The sequence below is a fragment of the Mugil cephalus genome, chromosome 18 (genome assembly GCF_022458985.1).
Source record: "Mugil cephalus isolate CIBA_MC_2020 chromosome 18, CIBA_Mcephalus_1.1, whole genome shotgun sequence".
Taxonomy (NCBI): Eukaryota; Metazoa; Chordata; class Actinopteri; order Mugiliformes; family Mugilidae; genus Mugil; species Mugil cephalus.
Genome location: NC_061787.1, coordinates 11,449,431 through 11,476,263, shown reverse-complemented (window position 1 = coordinate 11,476,263; position 26,833 = coordinate 11,449,431). Strand labels below are relative to the sequence as shown.

Here is a 26,833-nt window from a genome sequence, read left to right as displayed (position 1 = left end):
ACCTACGCGTATAGCTGACACTCATACGTGTGCTCTCGTTAGTCTGGCTCAATCTGTCACAATGCCACCCAACCGCACACAGTCTTTCTTTCCACTAATTTTTGTTTCTACTTCCTGATTCACATTCCACAACCACAACTGAAGCTTTCAGAAAAATTCTGGCGAAATTTCACCGTCACACAAATTTCCGTATCTCCAAACCTCCTCAGTCAACCTCTTTTCAAGTCTTTGTTGATGCAAAAGCTGAAAACACGCTACTTGGAAGTGGACCGATCCGCTTGCCGTGGTGCATTGTTACATTTCTGGTTAGCCTCCGCGTCAAATTAATGCAGAAGTATAAACCACTTATCGGCCTAGGGTCCCCACAAACCAACGTCGCTGAGCGTTGGCCGTCCACGAGTCACCAGCTCAACGCTATTCCCTCATTGGACCACATTTAACAGATACTGACCACTGCTGACACCCTACAAGAGTCACAGTTTTGGAGATGGTCTCACCCAGTCGTGTAGCTGACACTGACAGGTGCCATGACAACAGATGATCAGTGTTATTCACCAAGATTTTTGTCTTTTTTTTTTTAGATTTGACCGATTCATTTTCAACAAAACTCCCAGTTGCTCAGCTCCCAGTGGGGCCTCCACTAAACTCAAATGTGAGACTCCACTCTCCACCAACATGGCCAGGTGGCCCACTTTGCATACAGTGTGTGTCCTTGTCACAGAGGTTAAACAAACATGACGTGAACGAAAAGCAAACGTCGGCTCCCATGCGTGGCTACGGCCGGCATTTGAATATAAAAAGTCCCCGAACTGATCATCTGGATGCGGAGGGGAGTTTCTGGCTCTATTATTGAGCCACTTCCTGACACAGAGAGAAGGCATTTCCAGAGAGCCAAGCTTCAGAGTCAGAAGGGCAAACAGGAAACATAACTCTGACCTGTCAGTGTGTCATGTAGGAGTCATACACACACACAGACACAGAAACACACACACGGTTCAGGACTAAATAAAGTCGGTATCAAGTGGAGAAAGTGGGGCAGAGATCGGTCAAACAGAGCCGCTGCCACCATCTGCTACAGTCCAACGCTGCACCAAAGCCTCCATGACAAGAACCGAGAGGGAAGAAGGAGGGATGGAAATGTGGAGGAGGACGAGCCGAATCAAGCTGAGGCACGTCGATGTGTGCGCGGCTCAGTCGGCAGCTTGTGTGTGTGTGTGTGTTTCAATCAGAGGCAAGGAGAGAATCTGCAGCAGACAAGAGAGGGCTTATGAAAAGTCTGACACTCGCTTCACACAGAGCTCGCAACGTGTGCTGAAAGGCTTAAAATCCAGCTTTTTTTTTTTTTTTTTCTCCTTTTACGTCAGCGCTTTGAACAAGGTGCCGTGTGCTGAAATACAGGGACAGGGTCACTAATCGCTCGGAAGACAAACGCCCGAGTTTCCCTGCGGTTTAGGTGAAGTTGGAGCTGCATCATCACCTCCTGCTCCCAGGACCACGACACTGAAATGGCTTTTAAAAGGCAGCACGGATCCTGTTCGTGCACTTGCTAGTTCGGTTCTCGGCGGACATCATTAATCCGAAAAAGCTATTTTTAGAGATTCTTCGAGAGCAGAATTTATGCGATCGTTTTAAAGGAAGTCCCTCCGCTTATGGGCAAACATATCTCGTGTGCACTTTTTTCTGTCCGGTTTACAGCTATTTAGTTTGGGAGAATATATATTTTTTTTTTAATTGATGCTATTTCTGGAGCACCAAAGAGGCACAGGGTTGTCGTCATTAAAGCGTGAAAGCGGTCACATTTACACACTAAACCCATCTTTTCAAACTACTAAAACTGCCTGTTAAGTCACTGTTAAGGAGGCAGCACAACAAACGCATATTTCGTTGGATATTTCACAAGGAAGTGTCTCCGTTTGAGATATTCTTCCACAATTCTTTTTGACTTTTAATACATTTGGATAAAATATATGCGATCGTTTAATCGCATTTGGCATTTGAACATAGCGAGAATATTTTTGTGCACTTTTTCTCATGTATTTACAGCTTTTTGTGTCTGTGGAGATTATTTATCCAAGATGTCGCCATTGGAGCTTCTTTGAAAGTAAAATTTGTACAGCAAAAAAAAAAAAAAAAAAAAAAAAAAAGTTCAAGTGGTCACATTTAGACACTACAACTACCTGCTGAACACTCAAGTGCTCCAAGCACGTATTTAGCTGGATATTTAATGAAAAGGTCTCTCGGTTTTTAACACATTTGCACACGAGATGCACTAATAAAAATTACAACTAGGTATTCTTTTAAATTCAAAAATGAAAGCAGATCTATAGACAAGTTTTAGTAGTGACATCAAAATAGTGTTAAGTGCTGTTAATTTGTAGATTTTTTTTAAACGTTTTTTTTTATTTTTTAGCAATAAAATATTATGTTGTCTAATGAAAAAAAATTAAAGAAATATGTCTAAAATTACAGTATTATTATTTAAATGACTAATTGTCTGAATAAATAATAACTACAGATAAAATCTTTTAAAAAAATATAGATAAAAAGGAACTTAAACATCAGCATTTGCTTTAAAATAATGGCTCACTTTTGTTTTAAGAGAGTTTTGGCACATATACACACTCTCCTGTCCAACAATTATCGCTTTTCAGATTTCAAAAAGAAGCCAAAGTTATTCAAGTGTAAATATAAATAAGTAATAAGCATAACCAGTCCAACAAAACACTGGACTCCTTTTGTTTGGGGAAATGTCCCGAGTTAAAAAAAAAAAAAAAAATGTCCTCTGAACTAAAAAGATCAGTTCATTCCAAACACTGTCATGCGACCAAAGACTCGCACGTAAACAAAATTCTTCATATCGAGCTCAACACTGTGTCAGCGTGGGAAAATCAGATCGCAAAGTCCATCGGCTCGTGTTACAGCTGCTGCAAACAAAACAGGGAGAATTCTCACGTTTGGTTCAACACTTTTTTTTTTTTTTTAAACCGTGCCAGAAACAACCAGCTTGCTTTACGTGGGCAGAGCAGCACAAGACTCCTGTCCTGTCCTCTACCCGCGCCTCGTGGAGCCAAGTCGTCCGAGAACAAGGAAGAAAACAAAATTACAGGGAGTCCTCGGGGAGTACAGCTGGAATGGACACACCCTCCGGAGCCGATATGGTGGGCTGTCTTCCTGTTCCTGAAAAAAATGTCTGTTTGTCTCTCGCTCAATTTATTTTTCTGTCTTTTTTAGCGGCGGCTTACCGCAGATGTCATTACCCACCCCTTAAAAAAAAAAAAAAAAAAAAAAAAAAAAAGTTTCCAGCCAGCTGTGCTTGTCAGACTTTTTGTAGTGAAGTTGCACGATGATAATCGCCGCAAAAAAGGACTCATGTTTCCTCCGAAATATAACTTTAAACGCCATTATTTGCAGAAAACGTGCTGCTTTTAAAGAGGAATTTAGAGTAAGCTCTGTTCCCATTAATAAAAAAAAATATTGATCAATTAACAATGACTTCCTCCTTCTGTGCCACAGCCTTGCTGCAAGTGAATCAGCTTTAATTCACCAAAACAACTGACTTTTAACATGTTTTCATGCATTTAAATGTCCCTATTATTAAATATTTTAACTGATTAGCATTAAAAACAACGCACTGACATTATACCATTGACACTAAGTGCTTACAAGTCCATAATGTGGACACTGTAATATCCCTGCAGAATCCCGATGGGAACTTAAAACTGGTTTTGTGGTGAGTTTGATGACCTCACGGAATGTAAAGGATCGCTACGTTGCTCTTATGTTCGGGTGACATTTAACGCTTAAACACTGATATAAAATCATCCCGAAATCTGAAACAGTAACGTGCTATAAAACTCACAGGCCTCCCTATCAGCAGGAGAGAGAGTGGAAGCAGTTTTGAGCCGACCCCAGTGTAAGAATAAAAAGTAGACACACCCTCTGTGTAAACGGAATAAATGTGATCCACGGCACACTGAAGCTACCCTTAAATGTCCCACGGCGGTTTTTAAAAAAATTGTTATTACACCTTCCAGCTTTTTGGAGGGGGATAATTTCACAACCGAGTGCAGTTTCTTTATTCACATTTCCTGTCCCAACAACCATTCAAGCCGGAGCTTATCGCGACAAAAAAAAAGGCGGAGGAAACGTGGTAAACTCACTTACCTGGACATAATTGTTCTCGCAGTAGTCTGCTACTCTGGTGAGGTTTTGGTAACTCTCCACAAGCGCTCTTTTACCGGCCGGAATCTCTTCCTCTAACAACATTTGTAGCTCTGCCATCTTACATCTCTCCGCAGAGCCTCCCTTCCCTCTCTGGCTTCCCTTTGATTGAAACAGCCACCAGCTCTGCGCTGAAAAAAAGGAAAAACTCCTTTGCCTGCTATTGTGGGATTCCTGCCCTCGCTTGGCGTAACCTCAAACCAAAGATCGTCTCTGACAGTGACGACGAGTCACCAAGAACATTTTTTTTTAAATCTTCTCGCAATTCTCTTAGTAGACTACATAATTTTAATTCAGATTCACATTCAGAAAACTTTATTAAATATGAAATTGTTAAATTAAGTAACATAGAATAAACAAGTTAGAATAAATATATACACATAAAATAAATGAAAAAATACACACCTGGGGATGAGTAGTTTAACTTCCAGAATACTTACATCTATCTATCTATCTATCTATCTATCTATCTATCTATCTATCTATCTATCTATCTATGCACACACACACACACACACACACACACACACACACACACACACACACAATCTTTTTACGGTTGCTATTTTCATCTGTATACCTTAAAATAGAATGACACTTATAGTAAAAACCACTAAAACCATTAAAAAAATAAAAGAATGATAACAAAATAGTTAAAAAGAACTGCACTTAAATATTATTTTTGATCTTTTATGCTCACGATGAAACATTAAAATTAGTTTGGTCTTTTGGTTTAACAAACGACCAAAGATCACGTCAGACAAACATACAACACACGAAATACTGACGCTCATATTAAAGAACTTGACTTGGCTATGTCTTCCATTTAATTCATCACTTAATTCATTAATTAACTATCACTTATTTTTAATTATTTCGTTGATAAAATAATGCATTAATTTCAACCCCAGACATTTGACGGGGAGTTGTCGTTGATATAAATATATATAGAAAAAAAACCTAAGTGAGATCTCTTTCTTTTTTCCTCAGTCAACCTATCACTATTCCAACTGACTAAAAAACATGGTTCCTGACTCGAGCATGCTGGGATGTGTAGTTTAATAATAGTAAAGCGCTGTTACGATTAGTGCTTGTTTAGTAACACAACCTCTGATGTTTTTCACTTTTTCGCACTATTTTGCCCAGCGAATAAACCCATAATGTCTCCTTAGAATCGGCTGGATAAAACTGAGGCGATATGAAGTGTTTTTGTGTTCGCGGAGGATTGTGGAGCTTGTAGGAACCATCGCGGAGCAGTAGAAAACTACAACTCCCAGGGTGCATCTCCGCCTGGCTTTACATATCGTTCATGGCGTCTGGTCGGGGGCTAAAGACAAGTCGCCTTCTGACAAGCAGATAGGCCGGTGGATTTAACGGTAAGAAAACGCAGTTTTTAGCATTTCTCTCGAAAGCTCGTAGAAATCGTTTACATTTAGCACGCGCAACGGGGTTGTTGGACCTGTGTCGCAGACGACTTGGCGTGTCCCAGATACACAACTGACTCAACACCCTCCTGCTGGTGGTCACAACCATAGTCACAACATACCGGAGACACAGTTAACTTGAAGTTTAGTTGGTCGCATAAGCGCCTTACAAAGTATGTCAGTTTAAGTCATTTTATTTGACTTACACTGTCACTAAGAGCGCGCGAACGCAGCGCATTTGTGTAATTGTGCTTTTTAAACTGCTGTCTGCAGGTTTTGTGTTTGCTGTCTCGGAGTGACACAATGGAGGTGGAGTGTGTCAGCGTGGAGGATGAGAGGCGTCTGACCCAGCGGAGGTTTGACGCCGCCGTCAAAGTCATCAAGAGTCTACCCGCGGACGGTGAGCTGTGTTTAACTCGGTTAAACCGGTCCAGGTCCAAAAGGGTCCGGGCGGAACAGTGTCTGTCTGACCTGGATATAGGTGCAGTGCAGCAGCCTGGGGCTTGTGCGATTTCAATAATCCACTTTGCAAGAGCAGGCTCCCCTCCCTGCAGCCTCCCTATCACCATTAAAGGCCTGCTCTATCTCAGAGCCTTTGCAGACTCATTAGTGGCACCGGCTGAACATTTAATCTGTGCTTTCGGAGTGTGCGTTTTTCTTTTTGTGTAATCAAAGTGTCCCCCCTCCTCCTCCTCCTCCCCTCGCCCCTCCAGGTCCCTTCCAACCCTCCAACGACATGATGCTCAAGTTCTACAGTTACTACAAACAAGCCACTGTGGGAGCGTGCAACATAGCCCGGCCCGGCTTCTGGGATGCAGTTGGCAAAGCTAAATGGTAATAACAAGACTCACTCGCATGTAGGAAAGGAACCAACGGGGAATATGTTGTCATAAAAGACCCTCAAGAGTTCCCTGTACACCAAAGGATCTGGGTCTTCTCTCTTCTTTCATGTGAAGTCAATTATTTCTTTTTTTATTTACAGCTTTGTCTTACGTGGGAAAATATTACAATTGACACTCAGTTTTATTAACGTCTAAGGTTTTGTTATTTGACACATTGAGCAATAATAAAGTTGCACGATTGGCACTGAAATGTATTCTGTCCAAACTGTCCAAACAAAAGTGAACGTCCCCTCTGGTTTAGTTTTAAGGTTGCGTTAGGTGATCTCTGGACTCGGTGCTCATTGAAATGGGACTTAGGAATGTAACCTCTTACCCACAAAGCTGGATCTTGTGAGGAAGTTGTCAGAGGGCTTTTTTTTTTTTTTTTTTTTTTTATTCCCAGGGACGGCTTCAGTTACTAATGAACGGTTTCTGTCAGCCTTGGACCCACAACAAACAAAGAACACGCTGACCTAAAATAAACTGGCCCCGTTGATAAAGCTGAGAAACTGGCACAGATCGCGGATGCGGCCGACATTTCACTGCGACTCCTCCTTTCTGCTCTTACCGGGACATAATGCGTTTTTTTCTTTTTCTTTTCAGGGATGCGTGGAACTCTCTTGGAGAAATGACAAAAGAAGAAGCGATGGCAGCTTATGTTGATGAGATGAAATTGGTACATTTCCTGCATTCAGTTTCCCTTTTTTCCCCTTTGTTGTTATTATTATTTTTTACAGATAATACAACATGTTTATTCTAGGACTTTAACATTTAAATCAATCAGGAAACGACTAGGTGAGAGAGAGAGAGAGAGAGAGAGAGCTATTTGATGAATGTGTTTCCTGTAAAAGCAGGAAGCTGACGAGACCCAAAAGCCCTCGTCTGTTGTGATTGGCCAACATCAGTGGCCTGAGCCATTAGCTCTGCCCATATATGTTGGAGCCAGATCAACAGTGCTGCTAATGAATGAGATGTGCAGGGGAAGGGAGGGGAAAACTCGAGAAAGCTTTTTGTGGGGCACAAATTTAGTGAGTCATCAACATTTCAACAAGTTGTTAAATAAATAAAAAAAAAACTTTGAACCTCAGTGGCATGAATTCTATTTCATGGAGACTTTAAATGGAACCTATGTTTATCTATTTGTAGATTTGAACTAACCTATATGTCTGAATCTGTATTTGACGCACAGATCCTGGAGGGCATGCCCATGACCGACGAGGTGGAGGAGCTCCTGCGCGTCCTCGGCCCGTTCTACGAGCTGGTCGAAGACAAGAAAAAGATTCAGCAGATATCGGACCTGAGCACAGGTAGGTTTTCAACTCTGGCGACGCGCTTCTTCTTTTCATTTTGAACTGCACGCGAGAGCTTAACGTGTTATAATTTGCCTCTTGTTATATGCTCAGCCCGTTTGACACAGTTTGCTAGGCAGCTGGAAGGCAAGTACTCAACTGTGCAAACACTTGAGTCTGGTGAAATAGTTTAATACCTGTCTGTCTGTTGTAGCTGAGATGATTTTTTCATATCATGCATGCTGAGTTAGTTAGTACCCCAGAAGATGTGGCACATTTAAATCTCCTTTAGCTGTTAGAAATGAATTAAACATTGGCAAGTTTATGTTCATTTAATTACAGTGTGTTAATGTTGCACTGTAAGGACGCTTACTTTTTTGTATTGTTGTGCTTTTTCATCACATTATTTTCATGTGCAGGGTTCGGCACAGTCCTGAATTCGTTTCCATCGAAGAGCGTCACAAAGAGCATCGTCAGAAACATGGAGATGAACGGCACCCTGGAGCCCAGCAGGCAGAAACCAAAGGAAGTGAGGTCAGAGGAGGAAACACAACAGGAGGACGAGGACGACGACGAGGACGACGATGAGGAGGATGATGAAGATGAAGAAGAGGAGGAGGAGGAGGAAGAAGAGATAAAGGGCGACAGAAAAGGTAACGAAACATTCCCGTCTCAAAGTGGGTGTGGTTTTGAGAAAACATTCTCAATTCTCTGTAAATTTGCAGCAGCACCACAACCAAAGAAGAAGAGTTCAGCCAGGAGACACAAAGCGCCCCTGTTAAACGGCAGAGTGGCTAACGGGGTCACACATCTGACCAACGGGAGTCATTCCAGGACAGTTTTGAACAGCGACGACTCCCAGGAAGCGGGTCAGCCTCTGGTCAACGGACACCACGCAGGTAGAGAAAACCACGCGTTCCACTCTGAACCTTCTGTCCTCTTAATGCTCCAAAACGGTTACAGAGGACACCTGCGCACCATGTGATCGGATAATCTGCTTAGCTTCATTCAGAGAGAACCACAACACTTAACACATCAGCTGCTCTTGAGACAGTTTTAATGGAGTAAATGAATGGCCTCGGTTAAAATGGAACAAAAAGCCCCAAATTAAGCGAACTTCCTCTGTGTCGCTCTGTTAATTACAGAGCGGTTTAGTCATTACAGCGTACGGCGACACTGAGCTTCTCTTGTTCCCCTTTTTCCCGCGTCCTTTGTACCGATGTCAGATCCGAGCATCAAGGTGTCTGAACCCAATCACGTGGCCAGCGACTCAGACAGTGAAGTCTACTGCGATTCCGTGGACCAGTTCGGCCAAGAAGAGGCAAGTAGAGACGCAAAAGCACAGGAGAAACGTCACGTTTGTTCTAGGAATCCTTCAGCGCATAGTAATATTTTGGATCTTCTCCAGAACTCGGAGCACAACCGCTCTCTGGACGACCTGGATGAAGACGAGAACCACGCGGTGCCGCCTCGGGAGGAGGACGTCCGGGGTCCACAGCAAGCGGTCAGATGCGGGGGAGAAGACGGAGAGGAGGCTGGAGCCACGTCACAGAGACGGAGGCTGAACGTGGACGCGCCGGGCAGCTCGTTGGTCAGAAGAGGACGGGGTACGGTTGCATTCGCAGCGCATTCAGACGCAAGAATTGTTTACTGGTTACTGTTCAGCCGTTTTGTAAGCAATCATCAGTTTACCAGCCTTTTGTTTTCAGGTTCCAGGTCTCCAGGCCGCAGCTCTGGGTCTCTGGTGCCCGTGCACGGCGGCGGAGACGGGGACGGAGACGGCTGGGGAAGAGCAGTCACACCTGGAGGGAACCTGAACGAGCAGATTGTCGTGGCCTTGGCCAGATTGCAGGAGGACATGCAGAGCGTCCTTGAGAGGCTGCACACCCTGGAGGCTCTAACAGCGAGCCAGGTCAGACCAGTCCGTCCTCATTCACTCATTCACTCCCCGCGGAAACAGAGAGTTAGAGGAGAGGACAGACACTCCAGAGTTAGTAGTTGTTGCTCTAGTGAAAAATCTGGAGTGAACGATGAGAGAATCATTACTTTGTGTTTAAATCACAAGAAAACACAGGACAAACTTAAACTTTTTTTTAGTAGATTCTCCGCTAACATATTACCATGTTTAATATTAATATTTAATTTAGCTTAATATTTGAACGTAAAAAAGCAGCATTTAAAACACCGTTGTCATATTATTCGTAAATACATAGATTAAAATCTGAGAAACCGATAAATTGTGCGATAAAACAGACGTGGTCATATTATCAGTGAGGGAAGATAAAGGGTTTGTACTTTGGCTTCGTAAACAGTGTTTTCTTTGCCCCCATATATTCACGTTGTTTACTTTCCTGTCTGCAGGCAAGATCAGTGGCTCTGTCTCCCACTTTTGTACCACCCCCAGTGAATAAGAGGAGTCGGGTAAACAGTGTTATTTATTCTCCTCTGATTATTTTTGGCAGCGGTTCATTCGTTATAATCCTCTAAACGTCTTTTTCTCCACAGAAACCGTCCTGGTGGCCTTTTGACATTTCACCAACCGGCCTGGCCTTCGCTGTGATGTGGCCGTTCGTGGTACAGTGGCTTATCCGCCTGTACTTGCAGAAGAGGAGGAGGTATCATTTAACGTGATAAAAAGCTTTGCAGCACGCTGCTATTTTCACGCGACGCCCAGCTTAACGTTTTTTTTTGTTTTTCGCTCAACAGACGAATCAACTGAACCCACTCGCACGACGAGTCCTGTTGACGGTCTCGGGGTCGGGCTGCTGTCGGCTGTAACCCCCTCCTCTGCTTTGACCCGCAGCCCAGTAATTTGCTTTTGCACTATGAAGAAGGCACCGAGAGTAACGAGCGGGAAGGGACGGTGTCGCACGGTGGACATGGAATCAAAAAGGATCACGAATGTATGGGCTGCGATTACACAACCTCTTCACGATGACGCCGCTGTACTGGAATCTTTATCTCTGTCAGAAATGATTCGCGTTGAGAGCAGGGCATTGACGGTGTGTTCATAGACCAACTGTAGCAGCTTCTCAATTATTTCCATAACCGAGGCTTTGTTGCCTTGAGCTTGATTCAAAAACGTTCATTAGTTGCCCAGATAATGCTGCTATAATAATAATAAAAAAAAAAAAAGAAGCTGTAATAACTGTAGAAGTGGAGATTGAATGTAATACTGTACTGATGTGTGAAATTCTTTTTAATCCAGAGGATAAGTTAATATTTATTGCTTTTAGTGACGGCTAATGGCAACGAAAGCCATTTCGCGGCTGTATTAAGTGAGATTGATGTGCAAAGCGAGTGCTAAATGTTGTGTTGATTAGACGAACGTCCAGGACGCGTCCTCGTCACCTGTCCCGCTGTGTGTGTGTGCGCGTCTGTTTTACGAATAGAAAAAAGTGCCTCTACATCACAAGGGTACATTCACACTATCGGTGGCATTAAGATTTTCCACAGTCGCAGACCGTAGCGTTAGCAGTTCCGGACCAAATTAGGATTAATCGTACTACCTATCGAGCCATGAGATGATTATTGACGCATAACACTTGTCTGTGTTGTTTACGCTGTTATGTTTTCTATGTCGTATAATTTTAACGTGTGACGTGTCGGTGTGTATGAGTATCGTGGAGAGATTTTGATCATGAATTGTTTTCGCAAAGCGGTGAGATCTATACAAATTGTATACAATAGCTGTACAGTTCAGAATGCAATATTTTAATTGCATTCCCGTGTATTAATAATGTAGAATACTATATCGTATTTGCCGAGATTGGCATCTGTGCTAGCACTAATCATTACAGAGCCAATGTGTTTTAATAATTATATATATATATAAAGCGAGTTTACCTTTCTACTGAAACTAAGGCTTTCCCACTCTCTCTGCTTGTGGACGGAGTGGTGTTCGCATGTGATAATGTCAGCCTGAAATAAAAGTTTTCACAAACACGTTTTTCTTCATTGGGGAAATGTAGTTTTTCACTTCATAAGGATTTTAGAAGACGAGCAGTTTCCTGTATTTGTGCAGCACTATTAATTAGATCTATCTAAATCATTTTGATGTTTGATGAGATGAGTTCAAGCACATCATGTTACAAACACATTTTATTTGTATTTTCATTCTTTCATAAAGTGAAAGCAGTAGCAAGGATGAACAAGTAGTGAGAAACACTGATGTGAAATTGCAAATGATATTAAAAGTGGCAAAAAAAAGACTCGTGTCTTAAAACAGTGACACTAAATGACACAAACAAGATTTACATATAAAATACATTGTTTATGAATATATTAATATGCGTGTCCCAGAAATTCAGGGGGCCTGCCCACCCAGGAATACAGCAGGGGAACGTTACAACGAGCCGAACTGCATGTGAAGTTAACATCAATACGACTAGAGAGGAACAAAACTAACAAAATAAGTAAATAAGTAAATAAAGGACAAGTGCACGATTAAATGTACCAAAAATAAGAATTAGTATGAATGTAGACATGAATTCATTTATAAAACCTTAATAAACAGATTTTCCTCTGTGCATATTTTTCCATTTAACCAACCATTTAAGTTATTAATTGATTCCATGTATTGTTTTGTTGTCTTGTGAATTTGCCAAATTACAAATTTACTTGTTTTTATTTTCCAATTGACATTTCAAAAAAAGTAACATCTATTTATGCCACAGTTTATGAATTAATTAACGGCTATGTTTGTTTTTACAATGATTCTGGTGCATTTCACTGAATATGAATGTTTTTAACGATTTATTTATTTTTTAATTTTTGGAAGTTGTGTTCCTCCATACATCTATACACAACACCATCACAATGTAATAAAGCAGCAGACCAAAACAGTAGTCGATAGCATTTTGCTGAGGGACAAAAAAAAAAAAAAAAACTTAAGAGACTATAATACAGTGATACTTTTAAAATGAACTTGCTTTCTACAGATCATCTATCTGGCTGTTACGACCAGGGATTGCACGTACATAAAATGATTTTTTAAAAGAAAAAAACAAACTTTGAACTCTGAATCCACATCATTCCCGTGTATTTATCTGTAAAACGAACCCGACTCAGGAAGCAAGCGGTGCAACAGTCTCACGCCGTTAACGGACTAAATTCGTGTAGTGCTTCTTTTAGTGCTTCGTTAATGAAACTCACCCAGCGAGTGACTCTACAGACTGAATCCTGACAGAGCAATGTGCTGAGCGTTGTTCCTCGCATCAAAGTACGAGGTGTCGGTTTCGTCCTCTGGCTGAGGTATGAAAGGCATCGGCTGGTTCTGCAGGTTGTCCCAGTCCAGGTCGTCAAACAGGGGGTGGCACTTGAGTTCTGGAGGATGTTCAAAGCAAAAACAAAAGGCACACAAATTAACTTTTTATTATCATTTTATTCATATATATTATACGGTAGGTGTTCTGTGCTGCATTAATGGAAATAATTTTTTGGTCACAACTAAGAATGTCTGGTGGTTGCACTTATAAAAAATAAAAACAGTAATTTAGCAGTAATGTGTCACAGCTGTATCTTTTTTATATATATATGAAAATGGACAAATCACTATAAGAAGTTTTAAATTTGCTTTGAGTTTAGACAATAGCTCATCAACTCATTTATTGATTCATTTTATTTTTAATTTTGGCCCTTAGGGGCCTCCATACAAAACACCAACACCACATAGTAAAGCAGCAGCGGACAGCAGCAGTAGCATTTTGCAAGAAAAACTTTGGCTAGTTTGATAAGAGGATGCGAGTGTCTCAGCAAAAACAAACAGACTGACCAATCAGAGAATAGCGAGCCATTCTGGAGGAGGGGGGTCTTAAAGAGACAGCAACAGCAAAATGCAATGCACAGTAGGTAAAAAAAAAAAAAAAAATTATTTATTTTAAATATTCTGAGTATGTAACCTATTCTTTTAGACTCCAAAAATAAAATGATGAACCTGAAAGTAAACATAATGTGGCATCTTTATATATATGTATATGTATAAAAGCCAGAGTGCATTGAACATCTTGGATGAGTACCTCACTTTATTAACAGCGGCTCTCTGACCTTTATCAAATAATAATTATGGGCTTCATGGAGGTTTGAGGAAAAAAAAAACTGGAAGGGGTCCTTACCCTTCAAACCAGCACGTTTCGTCATGTCCATGGTGAGCAAGATTTCAATGGCGTTCCTTGCATTTACAGAGAGCTCCTCTTCTCCCTCAGGCCAGGGGATATCTACAATAATTATTAGACACGTGGTTAAAGAGGGATACAGAAGGAAAACCTATGTTCAGCACGATTAATAAAATACAGGTTTGATGTCGGCTTCATGTTTCGATGCATTTTGTGATCGAGGTTCGGACCAGACGAGCGATCCCACCTCTGTTGAGGATGTTCTGGAAGACCAGCTGAGGCGTCTCGTCGTTGAAAGGGGGAACACCTGTGAGGAACTCGAAAAGACACACGCCTAGCGCCCACCAATCCACCATGCACTCTGTCAGGAAGGAAAAACATGAGTCAGATTTCACGCAGCCGCCACCTTCTAAGACCTCAGTTACTTCTACCTATGATTCCCATCAGAGTGAGCTCTTAATGTGCTGCAGTGGCAGAAGCAGAGACTGAGGATCAAGGGATTCAGCGTTCACATTCCTTCACTCAAATGTGGAAAGCCTCATGAGAAGTCATTCACACGTCTCCATCCAGGTTAAAACGAAACACACGGCCTGAGGTAACTTTCATTATTAGTTAAAAATGTAACATCCAGCACGGATGAGTGTGTTGAATGTTATAATTTGAAAGAATTATTAGGAATTTCTAGAAGTGAAACGGCCGATGAATCAGTGCTGTCACAGGGGATCATTGAAGGCATTGTGCAGCCGGCAGGAAATCCTGCCCTCAGCCTGTTATTCCTGTTTGAATTAATCGTTAGGTGACATTTTGCATTTGATGTTGCCAGTAACAAATGTGTCAGGATAAACCGGAATATACGAGAACAGAAAAATCTGTTGGTCGTGAAACTTGATTCAAAAATGCCGTTAATAATGATGTTAGCGCAATGTTAAGATCAACCATTTTTTTTATTTTTTTTTTTTTAATCTTTGTAATCACACACTTCAACCACCACCCCCTTCCCTCCAATCATTGCAGAAAGAGTGGGGACGGGGACATGGGGGGGGGGGGGGGGGGGGGGGGGGATCAGCCCATTTCCTTCAGCGTATTAGCAGGCTGGGTCAACATGCAAGCTCCCTCGCATAAAACAAAACATTTATATCAACTTACCACACTGACCACTTCCTGAAACTAAAAGAGAATGCCTGTCACAAGAACTACAGACAGAGTTTTGCTACTTTTATTTATTTATTTTTTTTAATGAAGTGTCCTTTGAATGTTGAATTTGCCTCTCTTACCGTGGGGTTTTCCCAAAAGAAGCTCTGGAGCCAAATAGTCGGGGGTTCCTAAAAGGGGTGCGCCCTCGACGGGCAGCGCGCCCCTTCGGACGCTCTTCGGAGTCCTGAAAGGCGTGTGGGACGTCGACATGGGCTGAGGAGTCTGTTGTGAGAAGGAAATGAAGAGTGATGTGAAAAATGGCACGTCACAGCGGCCTTTTCTCAGCGAAGAATAAACCGTAGGATGAATCTTTGTGCGCCTACCTGATAGAGGGAGCTGTTGGAGCTGCGTCTTTTCTGCAGCGGTGTCGCCGCGCCACTCGCCGAGTGATGAGAGCCCGTCGTGTCCATGGCCTCCACAGATCCAAAGCTAAGTCGCGACACTCCAGACACGTTGGAGCGGTTGATGGAGCTGCAGTAGCTGCGGAAAGCTACAACGTTTCGCGGCCTGAGGAAGGAGGGGGACTGTGCCGCGCCACAGCCGAGCTCAGAGCGCCGGCTGAGGAAGGAGCACCGGGAGTCACTTCTCTGCATCACCATTTTAGGCGTTTCAATGGTGACGGCGGAAGAAGTTTGGGGTAGTGATTCTATAATGGAGGAGTCTAGATGCCTGTTTTTGAAAGGCTTGCTCTGTGAGAGTGATGCATGGCTGTCAATGGTAAGAGACGTTTCATGTACAGACTCATCGGAGTCAAGACTCAAGCTCCTGCAGATGTCACTGCTCCCAGGAAGCGGTGATGTGAAGCTGGAATGTGACACGTCTTTGGGTTCCTCCTCAAACACGTCCTCCACCGGCTCTTCCAGTTCACAGAACAGACTTTTTGCCACAGCGATGGGACTGGAGCGCTTAGGGATCCCCTCAGTGGTGGCGATCTGGATGGTGGAAAACGTTCCGGTCAGGCCGGTGTGAAACCTCGCTGCCTCCTCTGGAATCTCGAAGCACCTCTTGTAGTCCGCGTTTCTCTTTTTAGCTTGAATCTCTTGTGGCTCTGGACTTTTTTCTACATCTGAAAATGTCCTCTTCCCAGACGACGGTGGACAGTCGTCTCCCCCTGACTGACAAAGATCCTCCTGAGCTCTGGAGGCAGACTCCAGATTGTTGGGACGAGACGTCTTCTCGGGAAGATGCTCTTGGTTTGACGGCTTTGAGGGACTACGAGTGGCCTTGGCAGAGAGGCCTTTGCACTCACGCTGCTCATTAATGGGTTCATTTTCTTTCTAGAGGAGAAAGTAAAAATGAATTGAGAGATGAGACGAAAGATGAAATGAATTAAAATGAATATCAGCTGGAAGTGCATATTTACTTGTTGAAAAAGGTCCACAAATTACACATAGTTATAAGTTCACCCTCACTGACCTCATCACATTCCCACAGCGGACTGATGGCTCCTTCAGTGTCGGTGGTGCTGCCTGCGCTCATCGTCTCAAACCTTTTTCTAGACTTCAGTAATGTAGGAGTGAGATTCTTTGCCAGGGTATGAGGGCTGAACATAGCGCTGTTGGGTCCTATGAAGATGAACCAAAACAGTTAATGTTACATTTTTTTAGTGTCTGACCAGAAAGTTAAACTATGATTGTCTAATATATAAATGATTAAACTGGCAATGCCTAACCAGTCATTCCAAATGGTTAATGAATTAAAAAAAAGCTGAAAACATCTTGAAATTTACTATAACGCACCCAATTTCCAAGGGCAGAGAGCTGGAGAACACAGCTGGTCTTTTCTCTTCATTAAAGGGGAATCAAGAGAGTTATTCTTCTGTTTTACTCTGCTGCTGAACGCTGGGCTGGACACAACAGATGCACTGCAATGGCGCCTGCCTTCTCCTGCAGGTGAATTCTGTATTTAATTAAGTGAGAAAGAAGTCATTAAGGAGCGCGAAATACACATAAAGACTCTAAGTTGCTGTACATCTGATTGAGCTGGCACATAATTATGCATAAATCAACTTACAAATCCAAGGGAGCTGATTAAGGAGAGGACTTGACCCGGGGTGCGGAAGTAATCTTTGTTTGGTTTGGCCAAAGATGGAGTTGTGAGGATATCCATGAGATTCAGCTCTGATAAAGACAGATCAAATAAGTGAAACATTATTAATAATAATAATAATAACAGAGGAAATTTTATTAAGCTGAGCTGTGATTTCCGCACCTCTGTCAAGCTTGACTTTAGAAAGGCCGAAGTCTGTGAGTTTGATGTGGCCTTCGTTGGATATGAGCATGTTGTCGGGCTTCAGATCCCTGAACAGGCATCAAAATAAAGTCAGATCACTCAGTGTTATACATACTTAACAACACCGAAGGAACTGCATGTAGTATAACAGTACCTGTGGATGATACCATGACGGTGGAGGTAGTCCAAAGCCAGAGCTACCTCTGAGATGTATTTTACAGACATGTCCTGGTCAAAATACCCATAGATATGGAGGAGGGATTTGACATCTCCACCAATAAGGTATTCCATTACCTGCAAACGATTGAAAATATGAATAATGCCTTCAAAAAGGAGATAATTTACTCTTTTCTTTAGTCATGGGGTATTACCAGGTAGATCTTGGTGGCAGTCTGAAGGGAGTAAAAGAGGTGAACAATGAAGGGACTTTTGCTCAAAGCAAGTGCATCCCTCTCCGCCTTCATTTGCCCTGTCATGTTTTTATCAACCATGTCAGCTTTCTTCATCACCTACAGAGAAAATAGAGTTATTCGAAATAAGATAAAACTGTATATAATAATTATGAGTGGTCAAAACACAAACTGACTCACCTTAATGGCATATAAACGCGCATTGCACTTCTTCCGTGCAAGGTAGACCTTGCCAAAAGCACCGCGGCTAATAGGCTTCAAAACCACAAAGTCGTCGATTGTAGGCGCTTTAGGAGCATTGGTTGACTTCTCATTTGGATTCGCGTTGTGCTTTTCTTCTGCGTCCATGATTTAAGTACTTCAAATAAAGAATTAAGCTGTATCTGTATCAGCCCGCTAGGTCGAAGTAAACACTTGCTGCATTATAGAACAAGGTGAGGTTTGTTTTGAAATTTTGAATTCTACTGCTCTTTCGCGGGGTCCTCTGATGGTAATGCATTTTTGTCGAAAAACTGCCTGTATGAAAAGTACAAACCCTCTCGTTGTGCAATGTATTATAGAGTAAGTCCATATTTTTTTGCCGTGGAGCTACGGTTATATTATTATTTAAAAATATTTTTAATTTAGATGTTATAGATTATTGAACGATACTTGCAACGTTTTTAATTTCGATCAGGCTTTGATAAACAGACCTAAAATGTCAGTTGAGAAATTGCGAAATAATAGCAGCACTATTTTTTTTTATTGAGAGGCACATATTGTGGAAATGTGAACACATTTTCTTTTATTATACCCCATTAAGAAAATAAATCGAATTTTAATGAGCGTGAGGCTTATTTTCATCAAGTGATGTAACGGTGTCAGCTCTACCCGGTAGTAATTCTATCTGACGTCATTTTGTAGTCCATTTGACCTCAGATGCCGGACATTGCATTTGCGTTGATTAGCTAAGCTGCTGAAAGTTGTGTAACAACAAAAATAACAAAAGGACATCGCTCCCGGGTGGACTCCTTCGTTAACGTTTCACGGGAGACCTATACTCATACATCAGTTATTCAAATAGCGACTTTGAATTGTCCATCCACAAAAATGTTTTCTTTGTCGACGTCGTTTCAGCCACAGCAGGTAACCCGACGTTATAGCGGCTTGTTGTCTTGTCTAGCTAATAATATTCGCTTGACAGCTTATTTGTAGTTTTACTTAGAAACAAACTGTTACCTATCAATAACTAATGTGAGCGTTAGCGTTACGTTACCCGCTATATGTCATTTATTCTCTTTCGGTCAATGACATCTTAGCTAGGCTAATATTAGCATCAACATGTCAACGCTAGTACCCCAGAAACAGCCCATGCTTACGTCACGTTGTCTTAGTTTGAGCAAAGAGCGCCGTAATACGTGCGCTTTCGGTTATTACCGCCCGATAAGTCGAGATACCGGTGGGTTTATAGTGAATTAAATGGTGTTGAGTCAATATGTAAGGAAGCAAGGTTGCGTAACGTTACATGTTACGTATGTGAGCAACGCTGCTTTGTGTTGGACAGAGAAGAGTGAATTAAGTCCTGACCCACTGTCCTGTATTGGAAGCTCAGCTATAAACAGGAAAACTGTGTAGACATTAACTTAACCATGGTAGTACTGGTGATCTCTTTATCATGGCACCCTGTCAGTCTGTGGGGTATATTTGACTGCAAGGGAACAATTTGTCCTAATGGTTGATGTGTTAAAAGTAAGAAATGTTACCAAGTAGAAGACTTTGAGCGATAAAAGATTGATGCTGATTCTGAAAGAAAGGTGTAAGAACACACAGTTTTGTTTATTTGTTTTTTTGCATGGAGCTGTGTAGCTACAGATCAGTCAGTGTCCATGCTGAGCCCTCTCCGCCGCTAAAAACTCACACAGTGGAAATCTTGGCATTAGAACAGGAACACAGAGCAACAGAAGAAGGTGACCTGCTCTGGTAAATTACATTTTCTTTTACAGTATATGGCTGGGTGCCATGCGTTGCTTAGGTGCGAGAGACCTCCCTGCTGTTGCCATAGGTCTGCTGGCACAAAGTGTTGGTTCGTATTAACCGCGCGTTTCCCAGATCAGGATTACATTGTAATACGATCATCAATGTTGATCCGCTTCAGTGGTTGGTACTTTTTATGTTGTGGCTGATGGGTGTGTGCGAGGTGATGCCATGTGCTGTAAGACTGTTCTTCACCCTCCTCCCTGTTTATGTGTCTCCCAGATGATAGTGCCTCTCAGCCAGCTAATCAACGCCCTCCACTCTCTGAAGAGCACAGCCACAGCTTCAGTCCAAACCCTTCACAAAGACTTCTCTCCAGATCACAGTTCCTACTTGAAAGAGGTGAGAGAGACACCAAAGATGCAATTGGACATAGATTTTTAGAACATTTTTAAGCTCTAAAGAGCCACATACCACATAGTTATTGTCATATTAATCGTCTTACTAATTGGTCTTCTATTATGTGTTCATAGCCCAGCGTGAGTCTGAGGGACCTGGGTCTGTCGGATGTCAAGGTGAGTCAGTTGGATGAACTGGTCAGCAGGTTGCTTCCTACACCAGCGCTAGAAGAACTTCCCGCTGTTCCTTCGATGTGGAGGACAAGTCACGTTTCTGCAGACAGCTTCTTTCAAAACAAGCATGGTGAGCAGCTCACTCCAGCTCTACTGGGCTGGGACAGTTATGAAACTCAGAAACTATGAATTCACATTTGTCCGTGTGTCATGTGATGAAACAGGCCTTGAGTTATTTTTTGTACCACTGGTCCCACAGGGTTTTCGCACAGAAGAGTCGGGGGTTTTGGCTCACCAATTTTCCACAGACAGTACCACAGCCCTCTTAAAGAAGTCTGCTCAGAACTACAGTTTATGCCTGGTAAGAAACTGACTTTGACTTAGTTTGTGTTTACACTGTGAGACTTAGTGCTCAATTAAGATTTATTAGATTATATATTTTTTGCTGTTCTAATGATGTGTTAGTCATGGATAGTCCTGAACTAACACATGTGTGCAAAAGAAGTAAGCATGGAGGCCATTGAAAATAGATGAAAACAATTACGAGGAGATGGAGAGACAAACTTTTAATTACCTTCTAGTTCTGGAGTTGGAGAAACACAAACAGTTTTACTGAAACAAATGTAAAAGTTCCCAGAATCTGATAGAACTAAAAAAGAAAAAAAACACTTTTATGGAAAATAGATCTGAGTCTCAAAGGGTAAGGGCCACTTTCGCCTGCAGCCTGAACACAGCTTCACTGAGTAAGATATTTAATTGAATGTATTTTCTTCTTTTTTCCTTGTAGTATGGGTCCAGCATCGGGGTTTTAAGACGCTTAGATCCAGGACCAGACGGGTGGAGTCCGGTTACGATGGTCCTGTGGAATCTGAGGCCTACACACCAACCTTCATGAAGGTATGCTCGTTACTGCTTAGTTGGGCTTCAGATCATTTTAAGAGGTCTCACAGAAATATTGAAATCTACAGTGGCTAAGAAACTTAATGCAGCTCAAAAAAACATGTGCAATGTGAGAAAACATCTTCATTCATTTTACAACACATGCATGGCCAATACTCACAACACCAGCAGATGTATTAAAGACGTAAAGTTTCTTTTTTCACATGTATTTTTTAAGTTGCATTGAGCTCTCTCAGCCACCACAGATGCCTGTTGCGGTGTTTGTAAATACAACAGCTGAAGAACCCTTCTCTGCAGACATATGATACTGGAGCACACAGTCAGGACTGACAAGAGTAATTACAAACGTTGCCTTTGTTTCCCGCAGGGGTTGCTCATGAGGGAAAAGGCACCGGAGGCACATTCTCTGGATCAAGTGGTCAAACAAAGGAATCTTCCAGAAAACCAGCAGGAGGCTTTCAAGACGGGTTTCACCGAGGGATTTATGAGATCTCAGGCCTTCACTCAGAGAACACAAGGCATGTACCTAGAGAGAACAGTTGCACTGGTTTTTCCATTTGGTGGCAGCATTGAGTTACAGATCTAGATGGGACTAACTTTGTCTCTGCTATTTTTGGACAGACTCGCTGAGGAGAACCAGGTTGATCCTGCTGGTCCTCCTACTCATTGGTATCTATGGCCTGTCGAGAACCCCGTTTCTCTCGGGTAAAGGCTCCTTTTCTGACGCTGGTTTGTTTCAGTTTTAATTCTTTCCTATGCTTACGAATTAAATCACGACTCTACATGCACACTGAAATTGGAACAAATCTTGTTAGTAGCTACAAGGCTGTTATAGAAGCCTTTACATTTTTTAGCTTAAGTATTTAACATTATGAACAACATGCCTAAGGAGACAATACATGTGCTCTGGTGTGCATATAGAGTTTGATTATTTTGTTGCATACTACTATTAATATTTTTACCAACTAATTATACTGGAGCTATTTGAAAATCTGAAAGCAGTAAATGTGGAAAAGCAGCATAAATGTGGACCGCCATGTTTACATGTGTGCCACAGTAAGCATATAGAGACCAGCAGTTACAATGTCTGCTCATTTTAGACACTATAAGGAAATACTGTACTGAGGAGACGGTTTTTGGATTTTGCAGTGAGGTTCCGCACCACATCTGGCCTCGACTCAGCAGTCGACCCCGTCCAGATGAAGAATGTGACATTCGAGCATGTCAAAGGAGTGGAGGAGGCAAAGAATGAGCTGCAAGAGGTCGTTGAGTTCCTCAAAAACCCACAGAAGTTTACCGTCTTGGGTGGCAAACTGCCTAAAGGTAGTATTACATGTTAAATTTCCTCTTGTTTTCGCTCTTTATGAAAACAGGCTAACAAATTGCTCTCGTGTTTTCTCAGGTATCCTCCTCGTTGGTCCCCCAGGAACAGGAAAGACGCTGTTAGCTCGCGCCGTGGCCGGAGAAGCCGACGTTCCTTTCTACTACGCCTCCGGCTCAGAGTTTGATGAGATGTTTGTGGGAGTCGGCGCGAGCCGAATCAGGAACCTTTTCAGTAAGTTTGGATGCTTTTTTTAATTTCCATTTCTCTCATCAAACAAACATCGACAATCTCTTCCTATTTGTTGTATGTGATTTGCAGAAGAGGCAAAAGCCAACGCTCCCTGTGTCATCTTTATCGATGAGCTGGACAGCGTGGGTGGAAAAAGGATTGAGTCTCCGATGCATCCTTACTCCAGGCAAACCATCAACCAGCTGTTGGCTGAAATGGACGGGTCGGTTTTATTTAAACAAAATAAATTTGATAGAATAGTGCTGCAGAGAATCATTGTTAATGATCAATTTGATGTTTTACAGATTTAAACCCAATGAAGGTGTCATCGTTATTGGTGCTACAAACTTTGCTGAAGCTTTGGACAAGTAAGTTTACATTTTAGGTACATATATTAATTAGATTAGTTTAAGTAGAATATATTATTGTTACACTGCCTTAACCGCAGTAACAGTCATTTTTTTGTGGTTCTTGGCATGATAGATGGGGTTCGTCTCTAATATTTATTGCCAATTCATTAAAATAAAAGCATTATTTTGAGTTACTTGTGCTGTTTTTACAGGCATTAATTAGAGACATTATATGGATATGAACTTAAAGTCTTAATTTGCGGATGTTTTCCACCACTTTTCAGTGCTTTGATCAGGCCTGGGAGGTTCGACATGCAGGTGACTGTCCCTCGTCCAGATGTGAAAGGACGCACAGAAATTCTCAACTGGTACCTCTCCAAGATCAAAGTAGACACTGGTAGGTAGAGCGAGATATGTCTACTTAAAACTTTATTTTTCGATCCAATACTCATGAGAGAATATTTGCAGAAGCTCCTTTTGTCTGTTAGAGAATATCTTTAAAAGCAGTTCTATAAAGGACCCTTTTGTCTCTGATCACCTGTACAAATGCACCGTTTGTTCTTTCTCAGCAGTTGATGCAGAGATTATTGCCCGGGGCACAGTGGGCTTCTCGGGGGCAGAGCTCGAGAATCTGGTCAACCAGGCGGCCCTGAAGGCAGCAGTGGACGAGAAAGAGATGGTCACAATGAAGGACCTGGAGTTTGCTAAGGACAAGATCCTCATGGGTGAATGCACACAGTGCTTAGATCTGCTCAGCAAATATCACATCAGACATATCACCTTTTTCACACTAAGAGTTTCATGAATGGAAAGTAGTAATTGCTTCTGTTTTTTCTTTCCACGTCAGGACCCGAAAGGCGAAGTGTTGAAATAGACAAGAAGAATAAGACCATCACTGCGTACCACGAGTCCGGCCATGCCATCGTTGCCTATTACACCAAAGATGCAATGCCTATTAATAAAGCTACAATCATGCCTAGGGGACCAACTCTTGGCCATGTGAGCTCTTGGTTTCACACTGTGACACTCAGTCCTTAAGTTGCTGGTATTTATTCTTCTTTAACTAAATCTTAAAACGTGTCCTCCAGGTGTCCATGCTCCCAGAGAATGACCGCTGGAGTGAGACCCGAGCCCAGCTACTGGCTCAGATGGATGTCAGCATGGGCGGCCGTGTAGCTGAGGAGCTCATCTTCGGAGATGACTCCGTCACCACAGGTAAGAGACTGGATAGAACTGATCCATGCTGTTTGTTGTCAGTATAGTACTGGATGATTAAATAGCCGTTCATGGGCAACTTTGTCAAATCATGCTCCGTTTATAATTGTGATACAATCAAAACTGTCTTACAATGTTAAAATACTGTGCTCGAAGTCTAAATACTTTTTGTGCACATCTTGACCATTTGTAAGGCATCATTAGCTTCAGTGTTTTCTCCCCACTGTGTATTTTAGGAGCCTCCAGCGACTTTGATGGTGCAACCAAAATAGCAAAAATGATGGTGACCAGGTTCGGCATGAGTGACAAGGTAAAAATTTAATTTGTACACCTGTGGAACATTTTGGCTCCCACCAGTTTTTATTTACGTAACAGTGCTGTCCAGGGGCTTTAACTGGATACAAGGATGAACCTTTATGTACAGTAAATTCAGTAAGATGCGTGCAAAACCAGCTAGGGTGCTACGTGTACAAACCATAAACGGAGCTGGAATTCTCATAAGTTGGTCTGCAAGTTTAATTTTATTACTTCTGTGTCTTGTTAAAGTGGGTCAATGATCTCCCTTACCAACGCATTCAGCTGCCAATTCAACACGCTGAATTTGTTGGAAAAGCTCCATACAGTGTTGCTACTGCCACTGCCAAAACTAACGGTCACGGATAGCCAAATCGTGAGCTTAGTGTGTCATAGCCGATAAAGTGTTTGTTTTTTAAAGTGCATTGACGTTCTCATTGAGAACAACAACATTTCACTTTTGTAACATATCAGTGTGCTCTTATCAGTACTTCCCTACCAGTTTCTAACTATAAGCCGCTTTGAGTAGGTTGTTTTTTATGTCATCCTAACACTGCATTTGGACTGTCTCCACCAGAATAGAAAATAGAAAAATACTTTATTCATCCCCCGATGGAAATCTGAGCGATTTATGATTGAAGACATTACAGAAAGTGGGATGAGGCCACACAGATAAAACAGCCTACAGTCCTCTACATTACTATGGAATACTGTATACTTACAAAACAAGGAAAAGCTCTTGGTTACGTGCTTAGTAATCATCAGTGTTCAGTGAATGTGAAGGCCCATTGTCCATTCAACCTGAGGATGTAATTTGTGCCTTGTTGCAGCTCGGTGTAATGACCTATGGAGACGTGACCAAGCAGAGCCCCGAGACGCAAGCCGCCATCGAGCAGGAAGTCAGGGTTTTACTGAAGGTGAGCTTCTCCACATCTCTCAGAGTTAGATTTATTTGTAACATCTGTTTTCCTGACGTATGTTTCTCCTCAATCCAGGACTCATACGAACGCGCTAAGAACATTCTGAAGACTTACAGTAAGGAGCACAAGAAGCTAGCCGATGCCCTGCTGACGTACGAAACTCTGGACGCCAAAGAGATCCAGATGGTGCTGGAGGGCAAATCACTGGACCACTAGATACCTCAGTAGACTTTGAGACTGTGTATATACGAAGCTGTGCAATCCAGCACAGGCCTTTTGGAGGCCTTCTATTTGGTTTGTTTGTGTCAGTGAGAAGATGACACTGAAATGATTGTTTCACCCATTATATTAATTTTTATCTCATCGGTTTTCATTTCACAGAGAGACCTAAAGGGTTTCGTGGCCATTTTAAAGAACTTCACGTTAATTGGATGAAAATAACTTCTCCACGTTTGGGCTTTCATTAAGGATTTGTTGTCCTCTTTGTAGTAGTTTTAAACACCTGAGTTTTCTCTACATCATGAATCTCACATTTACCATATGTTTTCTGTTGTGTTTCTTATTTATTTAAGTGCCCAAAGAGTTCTCTTTCTCAAGGTATTGATAGGTCCTCGTGTCCTGATCAAAGATCATCTGTAACCGATATCTGGTATGAGCTGTGTATATACTGTAAGCATATTAAAGGATTTGGTGCTTCTGTTTGTTCCTTTAGACTAAAGCCTCAATAAAGATTACTCTTATACATGAATCTTGTGAATTTTTGGCATGCCACAACACTTCAATCTGTAAATGCAGCATTGTTCACCTTATAAAGTGACCAGTAACCTAGCTACATATAAATATCTTTAAAGATTAAGAGATAAATCTCTTAAATATCAAGATTCGTTCTTGGGGTCTTGACTGAAGCCTATGATTAGCTCTTATTTTATGACTCTTCCCAATGGACAGGTTATATATAAGGTTAACTAATAAATAGAGTTTTCTACCTAATCTTGCCAGCATGTTGTTTGATTGCAGGTGGGTAGCATTTAGTAAATTACTTAATTTTCCACCAATAACAAGGTGAAATGAAAGTGCAGGCCACTAGTGGAGACACATTCAGAATAGTATTTTAATTGTCTTTTAATTCATTCTAGTGTGCAGCAGCTTTAATGCTGCTTTAAGGATGTCTATGAATGCAGTTTTTTGTCAGTCTGTGACAAGAACAAGAGCTTATTTACTGCTGCCTTTCAATGATCTTAATGTCCAATTGGGGTATTTAGTTACAAGGAGACAGAACACAGTCCCATTGTGTCCTTTTTTTTTTTTTTGAC

The 26,833-nt window shown here is 41.9% G+C and overlaps 4 protein-coding genes across 17 annotated transcripts in view; 2 read left to right on the top strand and 2 right to left on the bottom strand.

The window, feature by feature from the left end:
• abi1a (abl-interactor 1a) overlaps positions 1–4,405 on the bottom strand; it is a 46,097-nt gene extending 41,692 nt beyond the window's left edge. For 2 of the 8 annotated variants that reach the window (XM_047568239.1, XM_047568241.1), the window contains exon 1: positions 4,165–4,405. In XM_047568239.1, coding sequence (XP_047424195.1) covers positions 4,165–4,281 — 117 coding nt within the window. In that variant the 5' untranslated portion in view covers positions 4,282–4,405. The remainder of the gene's footprint in view (positions 1–4,164) is intronic. The other 6 variants (XM_047568244.1, XM_047568242.1, XM_047568240.1 and 3 more) reach the window with 5 other exon arrangements.
• A 1,088-nt stretch (positions 4,406–5,493) lies between these two features.
• acbd5a (acyl-CoA binding domain containing 5a) lies at positions 5,494–11,758 on the top strand. 4 transcript variants are annotated; one of them, XM_047568443.1, is made up of 14 exons: positions 5,494–5,597; positions 5,919–6,045; positions 6,359–6,479; positions 7,130–7,202; positions 7,716–7,833; positions 7,930–7,962; positions 8,235–8,468; positions 8,544–8,714; positions 9,042–9,136; positions 9,224–9,422; positions 9,525–9,727; positions 10,177–10,236; positions 10,321–10,430; positions 10,522–11,758. In XM_047568443.1, the coding sequence occupies exons 2-14, from the start codon at positions 5,949–5,951 to the stop codon at positions 10,532–10,534; spliced, it is 1,527 nt and encodes a 508-aa protein (XP_047424399.1). In that variant the 5' UTR covers positions 5,494–5,597; positions 5,919–5,948; the 3' UTR covers positions 10,535–11,758. The 4 variants fall into 4 exon arrangements, with proteins under 4 accessions (XP_047424399.1, XP_047424398.1, XP_047424402.1 ...); XM_047568442.1 differs by having other exon boundaries at positions 8,541–8,714; XM_047568446.1 differs by lacking the exon at positions 7,930–7,962.
• A 140-nt stretch (positions 11,759–11,898) lies between these two features.
• Positions 11,899–18,236, bottom strand: mastl (microtubule associated serine/threonine kinase-like). 2 transcript variants are annotated; one of them, XM_047568440.1, is made up of 13 exons: positions 17,945–18,236; positions 17,726–17,863; positions 17,509–17,648; positions 17,334–17,422; positions 17,136–17,242; positions 16,862–17,021; positions 16,539–16,687; positions 15,446–16,399; positions 15,203–15,344; positions 15,075–15,095; positions 14,176–14,289; positions 13,929–14,030; positions 11,899–13,140 (listed from the first exon to the last, which is right to left on the bottom strand). In XM_047568440.1, exons 1-13 carry the CDS (start codon positions 18,110–18,112, stop codon positions 12,983–12,985), a joined length of 2,442 nt encoding a protein of 813 aa, XP_047424396.1. In that variant the 5' UTR covers positions 18,113–18,236; the 3' UTR covers positions 11,899–12,982. The 2 variants fall into 2 exon arrangements, with proteins under 2 accessions (XP_047424396.1, XP_047424397.1); XM_047568441.1 differs by lacking the exon at positions 15,075–15,095.
• A 429-nt stretch (positions 18,237–18,665) lies between these two features.
• On the top strand, positions 18,666–26,268 carry LOC124995867 (ATP-dependent zinc metalloprotease YME1L1-like). Of its 3 annotated transcripts, none has more exons than XM_047568594.1 (18): positions 18,666–18,889; positions 20,000–20,119; positions 20,251–20,419; positions 20,549–20,650; positions 21,077–21,186; positions 21,557–21,707; positions 21,811–21,894; positions 22,339–22,512; positions 22,592–22,744; positions 22,832–22,964; positions 23,047–23,109; positions 23,376–23,488; positions 23,661–23,816; positions 23,939–24,090; positions 24,180–24,306; positions 24,543–24,616; positions 25,431–25,517; positions 25,596–26,268. In XM_047568594.1, the coding sequence occupies exons 1-18, from the start codon at positions 18,854–18,856 to the stop codon at positions 25,734–25,736; spliced, it is 2,145 nt and encodes a 714-aa protein (XP_047424550.1). In that variant the 5' UTR covers positions 18,666–18,853; the 3' UTR covers positions 25,737–26,268. The 3 variants fall into 3 exon arrangements, with proteins under 3 accessions (XP_047424550.1, XP_047424549.1, XP_047424548.1); XM_047568593.1 differs by having other exon boundaries at positions 21,811–21,918; positions 23,664–23,816; XM_047568592.1 differs by having other exon boundaries at positions 21,811–21,918.
• The last annotated feature ends 565 nt before the right edge of the window (positions 26,269–26,833 follow it).

Coding starts and splice junctions, on each gene's coding strand:
- mastl (XM_047568440.1), bottom strand. CDS start 18,112: ATGGACGCAGAAGAAAAGCACAACGCGAATCCAAATGAGAAGTCAACC. Junction 17,022..17,135: donor TAATCAGCTCCCTTGGATTT/GTAAGTTGATTT, acceptor AATTAAATACAG/AATTCACCTGCAGGAGAAGG. Junction 15,096..15,202: donor TCTTTTGGGAAAACCCCACG/GTAAGAGAGGCA, acceptor ATTCTCTTTTAG/TTTCAGGAAGTGGTCAGTGT.
- LOC124995867 (XM_047568592.1), top strand. CDS start 18,854: ATGTTTTCTTTGTCGACGTCGTTTCAGCCACAGCAG. Junction 22,513..22,591: donor GGGTGGCAAACTGCCTAAAG/GTAGTATTACAT, acceptor GTGTTTTCTCAG/GTATCCTCCTCGTTGGTCCC. Junction 22,745..22,831: donor CCGAATCAGGAACCTTTTCA/GTAAGTTTGGAT, acceptor TGTGATTTGCAG/AAGAGGCAAAAGCCAACGCT.
- acbd5a (XM_047568442.1), top strand. CDS start 5,949: ATGGAGGTGGAGTGTGTCAGCGTGGAGGATGAGAGGCGTCTGACCCAG. Junction 8,715..9,041: donor GGTCAACGGACACCACGCAG/GTAGAGAAAACC, acceptor TACCGATGTCAG/ATCCGAGCATCAAGGTGTCT. Junction 9,728..10,176: donor AGGCTCTAACAGCGAGCCAG/GTCAGACCAGTC, acceptor TCCTGTCTGCAG/GCAAGATCAGTGGCTCTGTC.